This window comes from Melanostigma gelatinosum (assembly GCF_949748355.1).
Source record: "Melanostigma gelatinosum genome assembly, chromosome: 6".
NCBI classification, from domain to species: Eukaryota; Metazoa; Chordata; class Actinopteri; order Perciformes; family Zoarcidae; genus Melanostigma; species Melanostigma gelatinosum.
The window spans coordinates 15,116,762-15,139,322 of NC_136639.1; the positions used below are offsets into that span (position 1 = coordinate 15,116,762).

The following is a 22,561-nucleotide window of genomic DNA, read 5'->3' on the forward strand; positions in this document are numbered from 1 at the left end:
ATCGTGAAGACTTATTTGTGTTACACTGTTCTCTCTCTCTCTCTCTCTCGCTCTCTGTCTCTCTCTCTCACTCTCTCTCTCTCTCTCTCTCTCGCTCTCTCTCTCTCGCGCTCTCTCTGTCTCTCTCTCTCTCTCTCTGTCTCTCTGTATCTCTCTCTCTCTCTCTCTCTCTCTCTCTGTCTCTGTCTCTCTGTCTCTCTCTCTCTCTGTCACTCTCTCTCTCTCTCTCTCTCTCTCTCTCGCTCTGTCTCTCTCTCTCTCTCTCTCTCTCTCTCTCTCTCTCTCTCTCTCTCTCTCTCTCTCTCTCTCTCTCTCTCTGGGTAGGTGGGTGTGCTGTGGGCTATGTGGTGTCACAATAGCCAGATCTAATGTTTCCAGGATGGATCCCAACAATAAAATGCTCAGCTCTCAACATGTTTCCCCTCCTGGGCAGGGAAAGATCTCTGAGTCTCTGTCATGAACATGGGCCTGGTTTCACTTAAGAACTGCTGCTTGGGTAACACATGTACTGTTAGAATCGTGAATGTGCCTTTGTTCAATACTTTTCCTCTGTTGCAAAATGAGTCCATGAACAAAGATGAGCGTGAGAAACCCCCAACATCGAATTCTCTCTTACTGAGTCATTGTTTGTCTCTTCATTCCCAACGGTCACGATCGTGACGACGAATGACTTCTAAATGTAAATTATTCATATCGGCTCAAATGAATTACCGTAGTACCTCATAAAGAAGAAGCCTGTCTTCACCTTTACTCTCTTATTAAAGGACTTCTTCCCCTAACATCCAAATTCAGCTTTTTACATCTTCCAGTGCAGTAGTAGAGAGTAAGTATATTTACTCAAGTACATGTAAGTACAATTTGTAGGTAGTTGTACAGTCAGTTCGTTAGGTAGTTGTAGCAGAACTATAGGTATTTCATCTTTCTTACCCATGAAGCTAAACTACCTTACTGTGTATAAAGTATTAAACTAGCTCCACCTCAACCAGCTACAAAAGTAAAATGTCATATAGATGCATCAATATTAATCTGATAATGTCAAAGGTGGTAATATGTGATTCACAGGTGTGACTGTAATGGAGTATTTTTTAAGTCCAAACACTCAAATGAATCAAGTATTACTGGTAGGCCGCTTCGTGACACACATCTCCATCTAGTGGACAAGAGAGCGCACAGTGAATTATGCATTTGAAGTAGTTTGAACTAAATTAAAAGCAGCTACACAGTTATTCTGTGTTATTGTTTTGAGTCATGTTGCTTCTTGTCATGAAACATTCATATACAACTGGCTCTTGATCCGTTGAATAGTTTTAACCAGGAAGGTTTTGAAACCAGATGGATCTCTTAGGTTTTTGTTGATGCGGTTTCGGCGAGCCCAGCAGAATGACCAGAGGAAGTTTGATTTCTGATTCTCTTGGGAAATCAAGACGGACCTGCAACCAAAGAAACACAACTTATAATACTGTTCTGTAGTGTATCCACTTATCATAGTGCAGCATACGATTGCTTGGCTCTGGCTCTCAGAGAGCAGGTTGGGAAGAGGAGAACAAGACTGAACAGGTCGGGCTGTAATATGGCACTTTGTCCAACATGTAACCATCATTAGCGTGTAGACAAGCCACGAGGGCTGTCCCCTGTAAGCCGCCTCCCTCTTTCTCTCTATCTCTGTCTCCCCCCCATACAGCCAAGTGGTGTTATCATGCATGGCAAAATAGGTATAAATACCTTGAGTCTGTACTCGAGCTTCATCATGCAGCAGTTGAAGAAGGTTGGGTGGAGTTGTGTAGGGATACTCAGGACTTTGGTGATGGACTGACTGGTCTCAGCTGCAATAGGGTCACCTCTCCCAAAGAGGGTTTCACTTGTGTGTACAGTCCTCTTTGACTGAGCAACAAAGGTCTGCTTTTCACACAGGTAGAATGTGGGTGTTACTGTGCGTGCAGAGTCATTGAGTACCTCCACAGAGACTGCCATTGCTTCACCTATTTACATTTAGGAAGAATATAACACCATTAAGGTTTCAGTTCAGGCCATTCAGAAAAAAAAAATATATATTCTTAGGGAAATCTGTTTACCTTGCTTTACTGACAGTTTTTCAGAGGTAGCGTTCATAGCAACCTTTGCCGAGCCATGAAATGAAATCCTGGTTGCATGTTGTTTTTCCTACCAAATGGAAACATACGCCATCAAGAAGCTACATCTTTAAACACATACAAAAGCACGAACGATTCAGGTACAAAGGCAACTCTATTCCATACCTTTAGTCCGATGATTATCATTTCTGATCTGGAGGCAAAGGGGAACTCAGACTTGGTCAGGAAAGGGAACTCAGTCTTGGTTTTGTGGACCAGCCAGATCGACTGCGTCAGCTGTGCTCGCACACTATATGTTATTTTGCCCCATTTCCCCTCGTAAGATGAAGGCATATCTCTGTAAGCAAATATGCCCAATACATAACAACGATTATTTTATTTCACCAGCCTAAAAAGAAATGCGTTTATCAGAAATATAGTTATAAATACATATTACACACTCACGTATTTGGAATCTCAAAGGTGAATGGATACACATTTTTCCCAGAGTGGATGACTTCTGAACCTTATGAAAAGAAATATTTTTGTTAAATGAACATTCATCAATTAGTTTAAAGACTGTAAAAAAAATCATTCAATTCAAAAGCTTTACATTCTCAGTGTGACAATACTAACCATCTCCTTTGTTTTTATCCTGAATAACAATGTGCTCAAAATAAAAGTATTTCTTCTTGTCCCTGTGCGTCCCTGTGGCTTGTCCTTCTTTTTCGTGCCACGTTACTTTAGCTTTTCCTTTGGCTTTGACCAAAAAACACTGCACTTTGGTTTCCCCGCTGGTCACCACTGTCACCCTGCCAGAGAGGGTGTCACCGGGAGAGAAGGTGCCTCGTTCATTCACCTTGTTGTAATCCACCAAGAGATGCTTGACAGTCATGATGAGTCTACATCGAATAACCTTGCCAAAAATAATGAAGTGAAAACTGTACGATCCTCCTTTTGTGCTAAATAATTCCTATTCATTTACCGGAAGCAGGTTTGACTTGATCTACGGTGGTATTGAAGTGGAGCCTTTCGTCGATGAGCATGGATCAGGCAAGGCTGACTTATGTACTGTAGCAGTGGACTCCTCCACAAGCTGTATCTGTGTCACACCATGTGACCAAGAGCTGCAGGTGTCACTTTCACACAGGTAACTCTAGCCGGCAGCCTTGCAGGCTAAATTAGGCCAAATATATTGAGAGATGTAACCAAAGAAACATCGAGAACTTGGTGTCAAATTAAAAAATAAATTACATCTGCGAAAAAGGTGGCCTAGTGCTAACAGATTCAAAGTCAGTACACGTTCTTCAAGCTTTCTATTGACATAAGATAATGCTGTTTACCTTAAACTTGCCATCGCTGGATGATGCAGCAGTTCAAGATGGAGGGCAGTTTTTTTCTAAGGGTGGCAATCTGCATATAGTCACGCTCTGTTTGCTGCGAGACGGTGCAACCCCTTTTAAAAATGGAATTCATGCATAATATTGACATATGTATATGGTTGTAAGTGGTAATACAATTAAAGTTCGTTAAAATATTTCATTTTCCCTGTGGGTTTATACACACTGACACCAATAAAATCATGAGTTGAAACGTAAGATACAGTTTAGCCATCTTTACTGGTCAAATGAAAATATATACAGGTATGAATATATAGCGACCTGACTTTTGTATTAATTGAGTAAGAAAATATAGTAGCAACTAACTATCAGTAGAAAATGATTTATAATTTATAAAGGAAACATCTTCAATACATATTCATGTACAGTGTAACATGTACAGTGTTACTATATGTTTAGTCAACGGTAATTATGTTCTTCATTTAATACAGCTGATGAAAATCTAGTTAGTATACACGGAACACATAAATTCACAATTCAATAAAAAAAAGCCATATCTGTGGCGTATTTACAGTGCACTCTTATAGTTGATAGAAGGGTACATTGCATGAGCTCCATAGGGAGGTGGGGGCTCCGCAGCATGGGGTGCTGGTTGGGGTTGAGGCTTCATGTTCCAGGGTACTTCTTGGTCCTGGTTCCCAAACACTTCAAATCCAAAACCAGCAGCACCAGGTGGTTGTTCAGTAGCAGCCACCTCAAAGGAAGGTAGGATGACTATAGGAAGCTTGATCTCTGGGTCCGGAGCATATTTGATGTTTAGATGGATCTGTGAAAAATATCGCTGATGTTATAATGTTGGATCTTTTTTCATATCACCAGAATAGCGTACAGTATTACATGCTGTGTGCATAATGGACTCATTTGGCAAACACAATGAACAATGAATGAGGGATGGGTTAAAAGTCTCCAAATATTAATATTCAGAATGTTGTTGTTTTTTGATGGAATACATAGTGGGAAACCTTCTGTGTCAATATGGTTTAGTTATCGTGTCTTTCTTTTGTTTCTTACAGTATTCCTTTGTTTTGTGTACTGTATAGGTTAGCGCTCTCTCTGGTGTTTGTAGAATTCATTGGGTGCTCTGCCTTTTTACAAGTTTATTTTGGTATTTGCTTGGTCATTTTACAAACAGTCAGTGAAGAAAATGGTCCCTTTGTCATTTTGTATATTTCATATCATGGCATAAGTGCTACGCCTTTTCCTGGAAAGCATTTGTTTATAATATCACGATATCACTTTTTTTTATTTTTATGTCACCTGTAACTGAAAAATGAAACCTCATTCACCAACTAAAAGTACAAATAAGACATTAAAACAATGAAAACAGAAACATGGAAAAGCCCACAAGTTACTAATCTATGAACAGAATGGCTGAATGGCTCAGAAAGAGGAAATGCAGGATTACTTTTGACCACAATGTAATGAAGTTTACCTTCAGCCTGTACTCCTGCTTGATGATGGAGCAGTTCAAGATGGAGGGGGGTAGTTCCCTGGGGATGGTGATCACCTTAGTCACGGTCTGTTTTCCAGAAGATGCAACAGACTCAATCTTCTCCTTTAGGATCTCATTTGTGCAAACTCTCCTGCGACCCTGGGCGAAGAAACTCTTCTTCTCATACAGTATGAATTTGGGCTTCACTGAACGAGTTGACTTGTTGTTGATTTCAACTGTGACTTGGAGAGCCTCGCCTGTAAAATAAATGCAAACAGTATTCGATAGCAGTTGCAATTGTGCATGAGGATAATGTGTATGCCCTCGCATTGTGTTTCTTTTTGATTGATAGGTGGACCACATGACAACCGAAGAGAAAAAAGTGCTACATTGTTACTTGAAGACATTATTAAACATTAAAGAGTCACACCAGGCAGATCAGGGATGGCATAAACTCAATCAATGAAGAGCAGTCATTGTGAAACTTCTGTCTGTCAACAGACAAGATATTTAAGCAAAAGCTCAACACAGGCCTTTGTATGTTGTGATCATATCACTTTGCTTCGCGTCAGGCTGAACAATGCCCCTTAGCATTATATAATCACAACATATCACAGACTGAAGTGAGCTATTGCTTTTACAAAACAGCCATCAAGTATGGCAATCGTAAAGTTATATTCACATTCCAATGTGAATAGGCATCTGTTCATAAATGATAAAGTTCACAATAAAACAGGCCGATATCAGCTTATTGCACGTATCAGTGTGTATGTCGCCAATCAGTAACAAGAACTTGTAGTACAGAAATGTCAAACAGCGTCACCATTACATACATGTGTCATACGTGTGTCCTCTAGGTTTGCTTCTGTGATTTGTTTATATTTATGTATCAGCCGATTATACCATTATCGTACTCCCAAATATCAATATTGCATCAGCCTTAAAATTCAATATTAGTCGGGCTATATAGTAAATATAAACTAAAATCCAATGCAATCTTACTGTATCTGCTAAAACCTTCGAATATAAGTTCAAAACAATCATGAAGACCATAAACATTCAGTCTCCTATGATGCCCCTTAACAAGATTTTTTTTCTGCCTCTTCGGTCGTTGATGGAGACTAACTAGCTGGTGCTGATACAACTTTCCTCTGAATGTACCTGTTAGTGTAAAGTGCACCACTTGCACCACAGGTAAAACCTGTTGGACCTGTATTGACCCTCCCCCACACCTTTCACCTTCTGTGTAGGGATGTGTGCCCTGCCGCCCTTATGTTCCCAGCATGTCCAGAGCACACAGGTATGTAATCTCGCTGTTTCTCTCGAAAAATGTTTTAGCAGTTGGAGGAATAATGTCTGTAGATGCAATGTTATATTCCGATCATCGTTTACATTCAGCCCAAGTACTCAAGTGGAGAGAGCGGCACAGGAAAATGAGATTGGCTCTTTTCTGCCAGCATCAAGTCATTCTCATGGCGACGTGTCACTCAGTTCCTGGCAGTTTAGAGAGGAGTGAGTTGTTGCCAAACAAGAGTTTGTAACTCGTGTTTCCGTGACGAAGCATGTAGGTAGTGTAAACATTCTTCAACAAATAGCTGCTCTGTGTGTCGAGTTACTGAACAAGGAAAGGCTTGTGAATCTAAATTCGTCAGATGAGGGATTCATTATTACCTTGCTTGTATCCCATCCGCTGAGTGTGAACATCCATTGAAATGTTTCCAGAACCAAAACCTTTGACAGATGTATCCTTACAGCCAAACTGGGGATCCTATGAGAACAGACCCCCACCTCAGATCAGAACAGTCTCTTCTGCTTAGACAACACTTATCATTAAATAGTTGCAGTTTTGAAGATGAATTATTTCTTACCATAAGTCCGGGAATGTCCATGTCTGCTTTGGACACAAATGTGAAGTAGGTTTTAACCTCTTTTGTCAGCTTCATTGATTGTTTAAGCTCTGCCTTCACTTTATGAACAATTCTGCCTATGCTGGTTTTGAAAGATGATGGGATGTTCCTGTGAAGCACACATACAGATAATTTAAATGACATGAAAAGAAGTAAAACATCAGCGTAAAATAAAGATGAAGTAAAGAACTGGTACCTGTCTGGAATCTTGAAGGAAAAAGGAAATACATGTCTTCCTTTACCAATGACCTCAGTGCCTGGAACCGAATACGTATTATAAGTCCTCAAACTGTATATTATGAATGAATCATTGTCTAAAGTTAACAATGGTATTAATTTGACACTTTACCATCTTGTCTTGCCTCTCTCAAGATATGATGTTTGACATCGTAATATTTCTCATTGGCCCAGTACACATGATGTTGATGTTGTCCATAATATTCACTCCATCTGACCTGAGCTTCTCCTTTTGCTGTAAAAACAAGCGATTGGATTCTGGTTTCCTTAGAAGCCTCTACGATGATTCTCCCATTGACGGTATCTCCATTTGTGAAGGTGTTTTTGCTGTTGATGGCATCATATTCAATCGTGAAGTTTTTGATGGTCATTTTCCACGAAGAAATACACAGTGGAAAATCAAAATCATCTCCAAAAAGGAGAGTCAAGGCTTGTAACCCCCAAACCAGCTGCTCCACGCTGTTTATATCTGATCTCAGGAATGCAAATCTGGTCAAACTTGTTTTTCTCTTCTGTGCCCAAAGGCTAGAGACACACATGCGCACACAATGGCATGGGAACATTCAGCTCTGCAAACTCACCAGTTTACTAAAAAGTTTAAACAATGGCTTGAATTGCAACTGTGCTGATAGTCAGAGCATTCAATCACACTGCTCTCTTAATAACCACCTCAGTGGGTGGAGAGTGATACCTGTGTTTATGACTCACATGCTACGCTTTCTCAACGTGTCACATGACATATTTTCCATTCACATCAAACTAATTTCCATTACTGTACATATTGCACTTGACATGATGGGATTTAAGTCCAAAGGAAATTACAGTTGAATGACCTGGAATTTTCACAATGGATCAATAGAAATTGTATACAGGACTAAAAGAAAGTCATTTTTTTAACCAGCTTTCGTGGGGACCAGCTTCAGTTAGTCAGTGTCCGTGACTAGTCTCTACACAAACTATGGTCTGGTTACTGATAATCCACAAACCTCAACATTTTTTGCACAGGTTATTTAAAAAAATATTCAAGTGGTGTCCATTATCTCACAGAAATTTCTGGAAGGATGCAATGCTGCTGATTTTTTTCAAAGATTTCATTTTCAATATTTTGTGCACCACAAATAAAATCCCAACTGTTTTATAGTGTTTGGGTGGCATCATTAGTTCCAGAGGCAGATATGAATTAAAGGCTGTGACATTGTTTCGAGAAAATGTTTTATTTCCAAAGCATTTCATGTTTAAAGCAAGTTTATCACACTTTTTGAGCCTCGAATTTGGAACAGCCAGAATAGTCCCACCGGAGGCTGCGAGCTGGCTCATATGGGGTCAACATTTCCTCTTTGTAGTAAATAATGGTATCAGATCCAGGCTGTAAGTCAGTATCAGACCGATATCTGATATCAGTATTGGTGCAACTCTACTATCAATATTATTCCACTACTTTCCAATACACAACACTCCCCTGTATAGAGGTAAATAGAGCTACACTTCATTGCAGCAAGGCAAGGCAAGGCAAGTTTATTTGTATAGCACATTTCAACAACAAGGTAATTCAAAGTGCTTCACATAAAACCATTAAAAGCATCAAAACATAAGGCAAAAGAAAAGGAGATTTAAAAACAATTAAAGAAACAGTGTAAGAAATAAAATTCAGTCGTAAAAAGTAAAGGAGATTTAAAACATACATTGAAACAATAATTGATGTCTCCCTGAGACATTACGCTGCACGCAATCAACCATACACTGCCGCAGTTCAGATAGTGGCGGATTCTACCAGACCACTTAGACCAGAAAGTCTTGAAAGAAAAATCTCTCTTTAAGAAAACAAATGCAGAATAGTCCTTTGGAACGTTGGAAGAGCAGTGAATATATTATCATAACAACATGCAACGCTAATGAATGAATAAATGAACGTACACTGTAATTTATATTTCTATCTCTTTATCAAAGTATCTTCATAGTCCCGTCATTTATTTCCAAAATCCGTCATAGGAGGGTACATTCCACATGCTGCATAGGGAGGTGGGGGATCCAAAGGTCCGGATGCTGCTGGTGGTTGTGGTGGTACAATGCCCCAGGCTGGTGGGTTTGTGCTCCCAAATGGTTCGAATCCAAAGCCAGAAGCAGCAGGTGGTGGAGCCAGCACAGCAGGAACCTGAGGGGCCGGCAGGATAACGATGGAAAATTTGATCTCCGGGTCTGAGGCATATTTGACATCGAGGTAGACCTGTAGAAAATATGGTTGAAGTCACATGGTTGGATTTTGTTTAATAACCAGAATAATCACAATGTATTTTGTGCATTCACGATTATTTACATCCTGTGTGAATACAAAAATCATTCAATTAGGAAATTTAAATCGACAGATCTGTGGAGTTTCTCCAAAAAGAATCACACAAAAGTACCACTTGAATCCTCGTGTTTAACAGAGATGTGCTCATAATTAAAAATGACTAATAGATAAAAGAAATCTCGGTCGAAGGAGACCGAAATTACAGATGAGTGAACTAATCGACTAAGAGGGGGCAGCCCCAAAGTCTGCCAAGTGCCGCTGTAGGGGACACTCCTCTTGATAGGTAGACATAACAATACCCAATATCCCTTCACTTTTCATTTTCAATCTTGCTGCTACATAATTCAAAGAGTATATCATTTGAAACAGTTATTACGCAGTGTGCTTACTTTTTCTCATGACATTTGGTCAACGATTTATTACACCGTATCATTTTTGATGAGTTGCATTATCTATCCTCTTAAATCCCCTGTGACCCCTTGATGCTGGTCAGTCATGTCGTGTGAAAACTACAACTTCAAGACTCCCAGTTACAAGACAGCAAGCTGTGTAGTGTGAGCAGCAACCTGGCGACGAGTAGTGGAGTAGTGTGAAGTTGGCTTTACCCGGAGTCTGTACTCTGCTTTGATGATACTGCAGTTGAGGATGGAGGGCTCCACATCAAATGGGATGGTGATGACTCTGGTGAACTTTTCGTTGGCAGACGGAAGGATGGGATCTCCCACCTCTTTAAGGAGGTCTTTAGTACTGACGTTTCTCCTCCCTCGTGCAAAGAAGATGTGCTTTCTGTACACACAGTACTTGGGCGTGATCTTGCGAGACGAGTTGTTCTGAATGCAGGCCAGAACCTTTAATCCCTCTCCTGTGAAACAGACCAGAGATGTCGAAACAATCCTTGGCATGACACAAACAAGTGTCAATATCACTTTAAGAGCAGTCACCTTGGAAGAATCCTGTTTTTTCAAGATTCACATCCATGGCTACCGTTCCAGAGTTGAGAAATTTCAGTTTCTTATCCTTCGACTCGTGCTGGGGTGTCTGAAAGAGGACAAGATTTATTAATACACCTAAACAACAACCGAGAGAGCGAGAGAGAGAGCGAGAAGCACACTTCACCTATTATCTTTTAGTCAGGTGTCTCAAATGTCCACCTCCAGTGCCGGCCAGCCAAACAAACAAAAGCAGTGCCAATAGAGTCGATTCAACCGGTGAACAACTAGATATCATCTCTACCAGTGACACAAAAAATATCTACGTTTCAGAACATAACCTCAAAGTGATCATTCACCAGCAACACTGGGTATGCTGTGTGCCTTTTTAAAGCTGTATTGGTTGGCTGAATGCAAAGACAGTTGAGGTTTAAGCACATTGCTAAATGCACCTCCTTGCAGGTACTAAAGAAAGAGTGGATTTGAGTCATTCAACTGCTTTCACCAATGCATGGAGATTTGGAATGACAGGAATGCAGATGTATATCTAAGCACATACCATGAGCTCAGGGTCACCGGTCAGGTCTTCCTTCGACACAAAGTTGATCTTTGTTGAGTCTTTAGTGGGAATCCTCATTGATCTGCTCAGCTTGGCTTCTAGCGAGTACACAATTTTACCAACAGAGCCTTGAAAGGAGGAGGGCATATTCCTAAAGCACAAGAGCAGAAGGCCATGAGATGACTGGACATAGTTTAATGCATTGCACATACGAGACAGTATAGGTCTAAAAAAAGAATACAACCTTTGACTTTTCTAAATGAGTTCATTGAACCTTTAAAAAATAAACTCCTGCAAGACCTGAGGTTGATCTATATAGATGCTTTTTAGAAGATTATATGCAAGTACCATATTTTGATCAAGTGTGGAGGTAATAAGTGTGTGTGTCTAACTCATTAGAGAAACACTTTAAGAATGAGAACTTACTGGAAAGGGATCTGAAAGGTGAATGGGTAAACGTGACATCCTGCGGCAACAACATTTCTGTCTGAAAAGCAACAAGAAATTGTAAAATATAGCTGCAAGAGGCAATTGCAGGTTCTAAACATTTTCACACACAGAAGGAAGCAGCTCAACTGACAAAAAGTGCAGTTTTGGGCTTTACAAAGATGAGCAAAAATCACCTTTGTCGGTTTTAATTCTGTCTAAAGAAAGATCAATCACACTCTTCAGTGACTAGGGCCATGGTAAATGAACTTGTATAACACCTTACCGGTTGTCCGAGCACTCAACCCACTTGAACACTATCAATCTCCAGTCACACCCATTTACAGCCGGGAAGCGAACTGCTGATCTCCCTATTGCAGGACGCCAAGCTCTACCTCTGAGCCACGGTCAGAAAGACGGAAAGTATTGATACTGGTGGTGCCACAAATTGGGTGGTTTGAGAATAGTTTTACAAATGTGGTTTAACATTAAATAATAAAGTATTTATCTATTATCATGAAACCTATCCTGCAAGTTTTGCACTAATTGGAGTGGTCGATTTAATTGAAATATTCAGACATTTTTGTGATGATTGGCCCGAGGGTTTTTGACTTTGGTCTACTTTTGTGATGAGCTATAATTTAACAATAGAAATAACAAACTAGGGTTAGAACCCGTAAAAGAACATGTTCACTCAAAACATCCTCCCAAATGTTGAAGTTTGAACTACCCCCTGGGGATAGGAGCCTCAGCTCAACTGTGAAATACTTACATGGTTCTCCATTGTTTGTCAGTAGTGTTTGGTTGTCATCTCCTGCAGAAAATCAGCATAATGAATTAACAGCAATACACATTCGTTACCTGAGCTATGAAATATTTGTTCTGAAGAAAAGTCAGAAAATCGTAGAAAAATATCGATCACAATTTCTGTAAACCCAAGGAGAGATCCAAGTTCAGTTTATGATCACATTAATCCTCACAAACAAAAAATCCTCACAACTCAGAAGCTGGAGGACATTTTTAGGGCACATAAATGACCTAAACAACAATTATCAAAACAGTTGCTGAATAATGTATTGTCTACTGACTAATTGATTTGACAATGTCATCAAATTAGCATAGCAAGTGGATATGTATATATGTGTGTATGTATGTATATATTTTTATTATTTTATTTCATTTATTTCGTAGACGTAGTTTAATTTGAATGTATCAAACTGTCTCACTGAGTTTTCTGTTGTTGTTGTTGTTTCCTTGTTTTTGCTGCTTTGTCTGTCAAAGCACTTTGTGAACTTTTAAAGGTGCTATATAAATAAAGGCATTATTATTATATTGTGTTAGCATTTTACACAATTTTGGTGTCGAAAACAATGAGCAAGGGCGTTTGCCTCAATGTGCGTGTGAAGGGTTTTTTCTTATGTAATATGAAACAATGGAACACAGCTCAATGCACTGCAAATCGATCTGTTTGCAATTATGCACACATTACATTACACACATCACCATTACTTCTGTGCATATCTCATCTTCCACATGTCGTGCCATAGTTTACATCTCAGGATAAAGAAGGTTCTCCTCAAGTTGCGCAAACAAGTTGCGCAAACAGGGTGCGGCTGGAATGAAAATAAGTTCAAGACACGGAACGAGGGCTGCGCTCTCAGTTTGGGAATGATCGCGAGCTTTCAGTCAAAGCTTCTGCAAAGCAGCCAATGTTAAATCCTCGTTATGTAATCACGCACTTACCTTTGACATCTTTGTCTCGAATGAAGTAATGTTTGATGCTGAAGTACTTGTCCTTGGAGTGGTAAACCACAGTCGTTTCACCGTACCTCTCGGTCCACAGGACTTCTGCTTTCCCCTTGAATTTGATCATCAGGGACTCCATTGTGCACTCTTTGTCCAACTCCAGCGTCACCTCACCTGAAACGCAGTCGCCACTGGTAAACGTGTTTTTCTCATTAACGGGGTCATAGGTGACTTTGAGGCTCTTTACGGTGGTCGGCATGTTGCGTGTTCAACGCGGAAAACCCCCGATATCAAATGAGGCGAAGTGCAAACTGGAGTACAGTAAGACCACCTCTAACTTCTGCGATGCGCGTGTCATAGTCTAGAGGAGGGACCCGACCACACATACGAGCATCAAATGACTTCGAACACAAACAACAGTACAAGCAACACCGTTGGTGACTTTATTTGTTGAATACAATGAAACGATTTGGCTCATATTCATATCTATAAGGTTACACGTCGTTTTCTTGTAAAGCAGATGGTATTAACTTGATCACAGCATTTATTTTAAGATGATTTCTGGCTATATTCATGTCAGTGGGCATGAACAAATTATTCGAAAAACCTTTCTCTAAATAGAATCCAATGTAACTACAAAATCAAAAATGGCCAAAATGAAAACAACATTGTGTTAACATTCTAAGCTTTGTAATGGTATGATTTATTGAACTGTTGCAATGAAATAAAAGAGGCCAGGTGTCAGCTACATCATTTTGTCAAAACCTTGATGTTCATTACTCCAATTCATCCTTCATGCAAAATGATAGAGTGAATACTGGTGGTGAAAGAATTCCATTTTCATGAATCCATTAAAAAGTTATATCTTTCAAAGGTATTGGTCATGAAAGTCTTCTGTTGTCAGACTGATAAAAGAAATGGACTTGAAAATAATTAAATCTGTATTTTCTCGATCTGGTACTTCGTGGTCTGAATAAGAGACTTTATTATGTATTCATTGTTCATTCAAAAGAAGCAAACATTTATTCTGTATGACATCATTTCCGACTCTTCATATTCTTATCATTGTCCTAAATGAACAGACAAGTACAATAACATCATGCTTGCCATCTGCCTGGATAACAGGGTTTAAGCGAAAGCGGAAAAGGTGTAAGCAGGCAGACGCTCCCCATCATTGGGATCCGGTAGAGCGGGCAGGACGACTATGGGGAACTTGATCTCGGGGTCTGAAGCAAACTTGACATCCAGATAGACCTGTGGTGGACAAAAAGCAAGCACTTATCATGACAATCGTGCAGCCCAGTTGGCATCAGGACCTACAGACACAGTTTGAGGACAGTTTTGAGAAGAGAAATACACACCTTGAGCCTGTACTCTGCTTTGATGATGTTGCAGTTTAAGATGGACGCACACGTGGCGGGAGGGATGGTGATGATCCTGGTGACAGTCTGACCTGCAGAAGGTGGGATGGCGTCACCCTCCTCTTTCAGGATGACTTTGGTTTCGAGTTCCGCTTTGCAAAGTAACTGTACTTCTTATACAAACAGTACTTGGGCTTCATTTCACGGGATGATGTGTTCTGTATACATGCCACGACCTTTATGCCTTCCCCTGTGAAACAGAGTAGCGCTTAATATACAAGGGTTGTAATCTCAAAACCGGCTCTCATACAGTTAATTCTTCTTCTTAATCTCTGTTTGACTTACACACTGTGTTTGTAAAGCTGTTTACAGCTGCATTAGTTGAGACACATGACAAATGACAGCCAATATATTATCTGAATGCTGTGACAGAATGCAATGTACTCGCATCGTCTCTCATGTTGTTACAGGATACAACATGAATTCACATTCTCTTGATGGATCTGGATCTAAATCCACAAATGCACCAAAATTATAAACCTGGATTTTAAAGATAATTATTTCATTTAGTTAATAATCACTTTAAAGCTAGTCTTTGTACATTTTGATGAACAGCAGTCTCTTCATCTACAAGCGGTACAGAATAATGACAAATGCTAAAATGTAGCCGTATAGCACAAGCAGTAAAAGTCTGACTCATGTCTGTTACATCTATCTTAAATTTGCTAGCATGAGCCACTGTAGGCCACAGGTCAAACCAGACCAATTAAAGCTGTAGCAGCAACATCCTTGAGTGTTAGTTGCATTGTAATTGGTAAACTTTTACATTTGAAGAGAATGAAAGTGCTATTAATTTTATCAAAATGAGTAGCTTTGAATGTAAAGCCTGCCAATTAACTTGTTTTGAAGGAGCAACCTCCAAACATGGAGAACATGTTTGGATTATATCTCTGCCATATATCATTACATGCCATATTGTTGTTGTCTTATCTTCAGACCAATGAAAAGGTTGTATTAGTGAAGGGGCTTTGAGCTATATGATTAAACTGTGAAGAGGTAATTATGTTTTACTACCAATCACTTTTAATCTGTTAGTGAATGTATAATATATAATGTAATAATGTATAATGTGCAATCATTTTCGATCACACATGGTCTAAAATGACCTTGATGGAAGCCTGTTCGTGCAATATTCACATCCATGCCAACTGTTCCCGATGTAAAGAGCTTCATTTTCTTGTTGGTGATACTGTGCTGTGGAGTCTGACAGGAAAATGATAAATATGTTGGAAGTGTTATTTCTCATTCCTGCAGCGGTGTCAATGTCCAACAGCCAACACAATAAACCTGCATTTGTGAGTGTGTGTGTGTGTGCTGTGAGGTGGGTACCATCATCGACGGATCACTGTTTAGGTTTCTTTTGCAGATGAGAGTGAACTTCGCTTTATCTTTGGTGTCTACTCTCATCGCCCTGCTCAGATTTGCCTCCAGTGTGTACTGGATCTTTCCAAATGAGCCTTCAAAGGAGGATGGCAGGTCTCTGCATGACGTGACAACACAACGCACAAAACAGACCGACTGAGTGACAGTAATAGCAGATTTAGATTAAGGAGCTACATTATTTAGCTACTCATGTCCAGTGGAAATTAAAGATTGTTGATATTGTAATTGATGCTTGTTTCTAATGAAGAAAAAACTAACTTAAACATGTTTTAAATAACTGGTAAAAAAAAACACAATTGTTGATGAGCCTTTTGTTTTTTTATAACTCACTGTGCTGGGATCTGAAAGGTGAAAGGGAAGACATGGGAGCCTTGGCCAATGACATTATTACCTGAAAGGCAATACAGTTAGTTAATGTGACTCCCGTCACTGATTATACAAGGTTTGTTAATCAGAACATGAACTAATAAATGCAGCTGTCAGACGATACTCTTGTCAGCAAGGTTGACCACTTTGAATCGTAAAACGGTTTATTAATCGCCCTGAATGATTATGTAAACTCTTGCATGAATCATGTTGTTGTATGTGTAAGTAACTCAAATTTACATTTGTTTCAAATAATAGGATTTCTTGATACCACGGTGTGTGTCATGTTGTACGTGCAAATACAGTTAATACTATTTAAACAATGCTCATAGAAAATGATGTGACAGAAGCAAAATGACAGCAATAACACACAGAAAAAAGAGATGCAATGGTACTGTTGAGTGATTTTAGATACATTCTGTAACAATTTGTCATAGCATGTGTGTGGTATTTTTAAAGAGTGCCACATTAATCACATATACATAGAATGGAATAATCTGATTACACATTAAATGTCATGAGCAGCTCACTTACCTTGGCCCTCCTGAATGATAACTTGCTTCACACTGAAGTACTTCTCTTTGTTATGGTACGTTACAATTACCCGTCCATACATTTCTGTCCATTTGTCTTCTGCATTCCCCTTCAGCTTCACACTGAGTGAATCTATTTTGCAGTTTTTTGACAGCTCTAGTGTAATTTGTCCTGAAATATTGTCCCCACTGGTGAAAATATCACTTTCGTTCATGGTATTATATCCCACTGAAAAGCTCTTCACACTATTTGCCATTTCGCATACTGTGTGACTGCCAAGCAGAGCTGTAAGCAAGAAAGGCGAGATTGTACATGTTGTGAGGTGTGTCTCTGCCTGCGGATAGACTCTCTGATTTGATAATAATTAAACCGCAATACTTCAATAAATCTTGCCTACACGTTAGAACTAGAATGGTGGCTGCTCAACTGAGAATTATTGGCTCTAGAATATAAAATGTTACTTTGGGGAAAGCTTTGTCTTGATTTATGCAAAAAACACAACGCTTTCCCCAAAGTAACATTTTATATTCTAGAGCCAATAATTCTTGGTTTAGCAGCCACCATTCTCGTGTCTAATAGATATCAAACACATCACAAGCAGGGATCATGTGAGCTAATCACGTTATTCTCATGAGCAATTATTTCAAAAGTCTTATTAACGTAGCACTTTTAAAACCAGGGTTACAAAGTGCTCCACCCTTATACAAATAAGACAATAAAAGCTTTGAAGGTGAATAAAGAATTACAACAAAATGTTTTTGCCATGTTGTGTCAGTGCCCTATTCACTGTGTATGCTACCTAATATAGTACAACAAAGAATCGACTGTGAAAGCCTACACAGCCAGGGGATATTAGGCTGTCCTGAAAACAGCAGTGGCTTGTTGTTGTCGAGTCACCTTGCACAACTGTTAATGATGTCATCACTACATTTCATCACCATTGACTTGTGATTTATTTAGTGCCTGCCATTGGCTTTGTTTAAAGTCATAATAGAAACAGCTATGTGAAATATGTGTGGTAGTTAGTAGTAGTAGTAAGCATTTTGTGCAGAGCAAGCACCATATTGGTAACAGAGACATAGTTGCAAAAGAGATTAAAACGACTGGACAAACTAAAGACGAATACAAAAATCATCTTGGTGCAAAACATACTGACACCACATTTTTATTTCAGTTCATCTAAACATTACATATTTATACTGCAACGTTGAAAAACACTTTAAAATCTGTCTTTATTGACGAGTCTCTTTGCATCCTCGTATGACACACCCAAGACCTGATGGGTCATTTGGTGACATCTGTCTTTGGGGGTGAGTTGGGAAACATTCACCTTCGATAATGTTTTCATTATCAAACTGACTTAAACCAGCTTTTTAGGCACAGATGACGATGAGTCAAACCACACACTGATGGAGCAACAATACATGGCACAAATGATCATTTTGGGACAATCTATCTATGACTGGATGTACTTGCAGCAAAAAATGATTTACATGCACATCATTGCCCAAAACAGGAGGCAGTGAGGTTGAAGTTTAGCAACAGCTGAAGCTCGTCAGTATGCTCACCAACTATGGCTGTCAAGCTGTGGGCTCAATCTGAATCTGAGCTCACTTCCAATACCGTAGATTAGTTTCATATATATTTTTTAAAAACCATTAATCATGTAATTTTCACACAGTAGCAATATGCAAGGAGCAGCCTGAGATGATGGGAACCCGCATTAGCCAGCCAGCTAAAGTTAGTGAAAATGAACATACTGGCTCGCTTAGAGGGAGCGTTAGCTGAATAGCAAAGGAGACGGCTTTCCTCCAGGAAATGAAGCTGATTGGGTTCGCAATGACACATAATTAGGCTAAAACGAGTGAATTTAGTTTGCGCGGTACTTGCAGTCTTTTCTCTGCTGAAGGGAGCAAAAAGTATTTTGGTTCATGGTATTGAATCAGTTCAGCAGAGCATTCAGCTGCTTGCATGGAGGGGTCTTCATCATCATCATCATCAAAGAGCACATTTACCCTTACTTTGGCTTAACTTCTAATATAGTCAGATTAGAGTAAAATTTGTCTCTATAGTGTTCTGAATGACAGTTAATATGTTAAAACAATAAATGAAAAAACTGAACTTAGATCTATCAATATTTAAAATAATATAGTATCTGGGAGAATCCCTTGAAGATTTGGATTTGACTTCTGACACAGTAACGTCTTTTCCATTTCGACAAGAACAGGAGAATGTTATCTGAATGATAACAGTGAACATGTATATAATATTAAAATCTTCGGTATGAAACAAGTGGTAATAATATTCAAACTGGAACAGATCTTTTCCCCGATGCTTCAAACTACGATCATAGGCTGAAACTGCATAGACATATGGATGTTTAAAGGGATCCATAGTGAACAGTGCATCCATAAAACTAAAACTCTGAACACTGACTGAAGGCAGTATGGCGCCACACAATATTTAACAGAACGGCAACTTTCAGTTACAGTACTGACATTTACACTATTAAGTGTACAAGAATGAAATGTGACAGGGAGAGAGAGAGATTAATATGTGTAGTGGTAAATATTAAAAACACACAGAGACAAAACATCAAGTATGAAACAAGACAGTAAACACACTTTGAGTGTGGAAAGACTACAGGTAGCAGCTGAATATTATCAAAGTGAGCAATGTAAGAGAAGCATCTTTTAACTATAATGAAACAGAAAAATACCCAGTGGCCATCTTTCCATGGTGAAAAAGCTATACAAAAATAATAAAAGGTGAGCCTGATACAAAAAACCCCTGAGAAATAAATCTCCATCGTGTAATATTAGATTAACAGGCGTTAACAGGGGTGTCACACAGAATGATGGGAACCAGCACTGTGAGGTCGGGTGACAGTCTTACGCTGAGGCTAACCTGCAGGAGACACAAGAAAAGAACATAAACAGACTGCAAACAGATACAACAGCTGACATCAGGTTTAGATGTATTTAAAGTAGCAAACGAAAGAGACAAACTGGATAAAAAAACAATTAAATTATTTTCTGTTAGCATCTTATAGCTTCACCTCAATTACGTAACCCACATCTATGATGCTGCAGTTAGAGATGGTGAGCGGTATAAGCGTGGGAATAGCGAGCATGATCGTGGCGTGAGCGTCAGGGGTGTGAGCTCTGACGGGCGCTCCGGTCACCGACGCCAACTTTTTTATAGCCATCCTCTGGCTGATCCTGTTTAAGGTGTAGAAAACCTGTTTCTGTTGCAGCGCCACCTTTGGAGTAGCTGTTCGAGTTGAAGCATTACTGAACCGACAAATGATTTTCACAGTTTCACCTGGAGGAAGAACAGATGGGGTTATGGTGAGCAAATGTTTCAAGCTTCACTGTCGGGGATATTTCGACATGCAGATGGATTGATGAGTGGATGGAAACAGTACCAGGCATGAAGGCTTTCTTCTCTACGCTGACTGCCATGGTGATAGGACCAGAGGCACACCACAGGCTGCACAGTGTCATGCTGTTGGAGCCCGAGAGAGGAGCCTGCAGAGAAACAGGAGAACATTTGGGCAATGGACATAAATGTATGTGAGGAATTGTTCAATTGGATCCCTATATATCTCATGAACATTACAGTACGGGGTCAAATAAGTCAACCTGAGCAGTGATTTGCATACTTAACTAAATACCCAATATACTAACAGGAAATGATACACGAATGGACCTCCATCAAACTACACCATTAGAATGCCACTGATTTTCTAAATATTTAATAAGTTATGTTTTATGAGGTTTTTGACATCAGACAGACTGATGAGATACGGTTTGATGTATATGAGAGTGCCACTTCGATTTACATTGTGCATTGCATTGTGGGACAATAGTGTCACACATTTATACTCCACTACATCTCAGAGGGAACTGTTGTACCTTTTACTCCACGTTATTTATCTGATAACTTTATTTACTCGACTCAGATTATATATTTTCAAACCCTTCCTGTCCAGTGAAAATCTCCAAATGTGGAGACTTTTTTTCTGATAAACTGAATGATGAAGTGCTCCTTTGTGTGTTGAGAAAATTCTCCTAGTTCTTAAAATAAAAATATATATATTTTAAAGTATTTCTGCTGAGAATACTTACTACATCATTTGACTTAAGTAAGGTTTAAATGCAAGGCGTTTACTTGTAGCGGAGTATGTGCACAGTGTGGAATTGATACTTTTATGTAAGTAAATGATCTGAATACTTATTCACCATTGTTTTTCAGACCTTTATTATTTTAGTTTGATGTAGTTCCTGATAAATTGTAGTCAATCAAATTACCCTCCAACAAGCCATCCTTAATATTCCAATAAGGATAAGCTGTACATGTTACACAGAGAGTGGGAAGACCCAGGTGGGTTAACATGGTCATAGATTACTTACGTGCAACTCTGGCTGGTTGGTATTGATGTGGTGGACAAAGTTCAACTCTGTCACAAAGTCTTTGGCCATATGCCAGGGTCTGTGGATGCCCACTGTCAAGGAGTACAATATCTGTCCAAAACCTCCACGGAAGGTAGATGGGAAGTCTCTGCATTGATTTTAAAAAAAGAAACGGAAATAGTGAGATACTGATTTCACCTGGCAACAATACACACACGTTTTCGCAGGAATTAAGATGAAGAAAAAATCTCAGATATTATAGAGAACTATCTTAAAGTATCTAAAGACCTCAGCGACTACATTGAAGAAACCAGTATTGATGGACTTTGGGTTGCTTCTCAATAAAGGTTGATGATGATGACTGGCCATCAACATGTCTGTATCTAAAGTACCATGTTTCCTCCCAAGAGTCTCTGTGACAGAAACAAGAAAAACACAGATGACAAAACCCCACATGGAAAGGTCTGATACACACCCCTGAGGCAGCAGACATGTAAATGGATACAGATGCCTGCCAGGCTGTAGGTGTGTCGTCCCGCCAGTAGCTGCAGGAGGAAGACAAACTGAGTGACTTTACTGAACAATGACTTACTGTTTGCAACGCTGCCATGCATCCACACAACCTCAGTGAGCGCTTACCGCTGTCTTCTTGCACGATGACGCTTTTGAGCTTAAAGAAGTCCAGTTTTGCCGAGTAGTGTCTCCGATTGCTTCTTCTTTTTCTCCCCCCTCCTCCACCGGTGGACCAGTGGACGTTCGCCCTTCCTGCCAGTGCCATCGATATTGAAGTGATCTTCGTCTCCTTCGTCAGGTCGAAGGAGACGTGTCCCGTGATCAGGTCGCCACTGGAGAAACTACTATTCTCATTCGAGACGTCGAAATTGATTTTGAAGTGCTTTATCGTCTGCTGGAACATTTTTGAAACACGTTAAAAAAAATAAAAAGCAGTCTGAAGATAAGAACAAGTCTAAATAGTTTACCGACAGTAAACAGATCGATTGTTATGTGCACGCAATCACCAATAAAGTATTACAAAAAAACAAACTCAGACAGTTTACAACAACAAAACATTGGACTGAACAAATTGCGCAGGCGCACAACACACTAGCGGACCAGCCCTGACTTTGGGCGGAGCCAAGGCCCCACGTGACCAGGATCAACGGGACGAAGGACTGAAGAAGTGGGAAGAAGGGATTGAACCGTGAAATACTATGAGACCAGCTGTGCAATATAACTAACATACTCAAGTGCTGTACTGAAGTACAATTGTGTGGGAGCCAACTTTTTGCAGATTTAGACGAATGATACATAGGACAAACTTATTAATATGCATTATTGTATGTTAACTTAAAATAAGGGGGAATTCACGTCATTTTAATCAGCTCCACGTTTACCAGCTGCAACATTAAAGGGATGAACACACTAATGCATTAATAATCATAATCCA

General features: G+C 39.6%; 3 protein-coding genes and 1 pseudogene across 4 annotated transcripts; all 4 read right to left on the reverse strand.

Annotated features, from left to right (window-relative positions):
• Positions 1 to 1,307: 1,307 nt before the first annotated feature.
• On the reverse strand, positions 1,308 to 2,964 carry LOC306778920 (arrestin domain-containing protein 3-like; the record flags this gene model as incomplete). The annotated part of the gene is made up of 6 exons (XM_079270660.1): positions 1,308 to 1,430; positions 1,723 to 1,979; positions 2,073 to 2,160; positions 2,256 to 2,427; positions 2,535 to 2,595; positions 2,706 to 2,964. The coding sequence occupies 6 exons, from the start codon at positions 2,962 to 2,964 to the stop codon at positions 1,308 to 1,310; spliced, it is 960 nt and encodes a 319-aa protein (XP_079126786.1).
• A 1,013-nt stretch (positions 2,965 to 3,977) lies between these two features.
• Positions 3,978 to 7,416, reverse strand: LOC306779031 (arrestin domain-containing protein 3-like; the record flags this gene model as incomplete). Its single annotated transcript, XM_079270770.1, has 6 exons — positions 3,978 to 4,235; positions 4,902 to 5,158; positions 6,573 to 6,669; positions 6,770 to 6,917; positions 7,005 to 7,065; positions 7,158 to 7,416. The coding sequence occupies 6 exons, from the start codon at positions 7,414 to 7,416 to the stop codon at positions 3,978 to 3,980; spliced, it is 1,080 nt and encodes a 359-aa protein (XP_079126896.1).
• An 836-nt stretch (positions 7,417 to 8,252) lies between these two features.
• On the reverse strand, positions 8,253 to 16,955 carry LOC306779032 (annotated as a pseudogene). The gene is made up of 13 exons (XR_013773158.1): positions 16,700 to 16,955; positions 16,130 to 16,190; positions 15,746 to 15,896; positions 15,523 to 15,619; positions 14,357 to 14,606; positions 14,159 to 14,249; positions 12,993 to 13,262; positions 12,022 to 12,063; positions 11,250 to 11,310; positions 10,824 to 10,974; positions 10,277 to 10,373; positions 9,941 to 10,197; positions 8,253 to 9,269 (listed from the first exon to the last, which is right to left on the reverse strand). The product of XR_013773158.1 is annotated as an uncharacterized misc_RNA (transcript).
• An 875-nt stretch (positions 16,956 to 17,830) lies between these two features.
• On the reverse strand, positions 17,831 to 22,198 carry LOC306778101 (arrestin domain-containing protein 3-like). The gene is made up of 6 exons (XM_079269483.1): positions 21,754 to 22,198; positions 21,590 to 21,659; positions 21,115 to 21,262; positions 20,127 to 20,229; positions 19,758 to 20,023; positions 17,831 to 19,606 (listed from the first exon to the last, which is right to left on the reverse strand). Exons 1-6 carry the CDS (start codon positions 22,028 to 22,030, stop codon positions 19,523 to 19,525), a joined length of 948 nt encoding a protein of 315 aa, XP_079125609.1. The 5' UTR covers positions 22,031 to 22,198; the 3' UTR covers positions 17,831 to 19,522.
• Between the last annotated feature and the right edge of the window lie 363 nt (positions 22,199 to 22,561).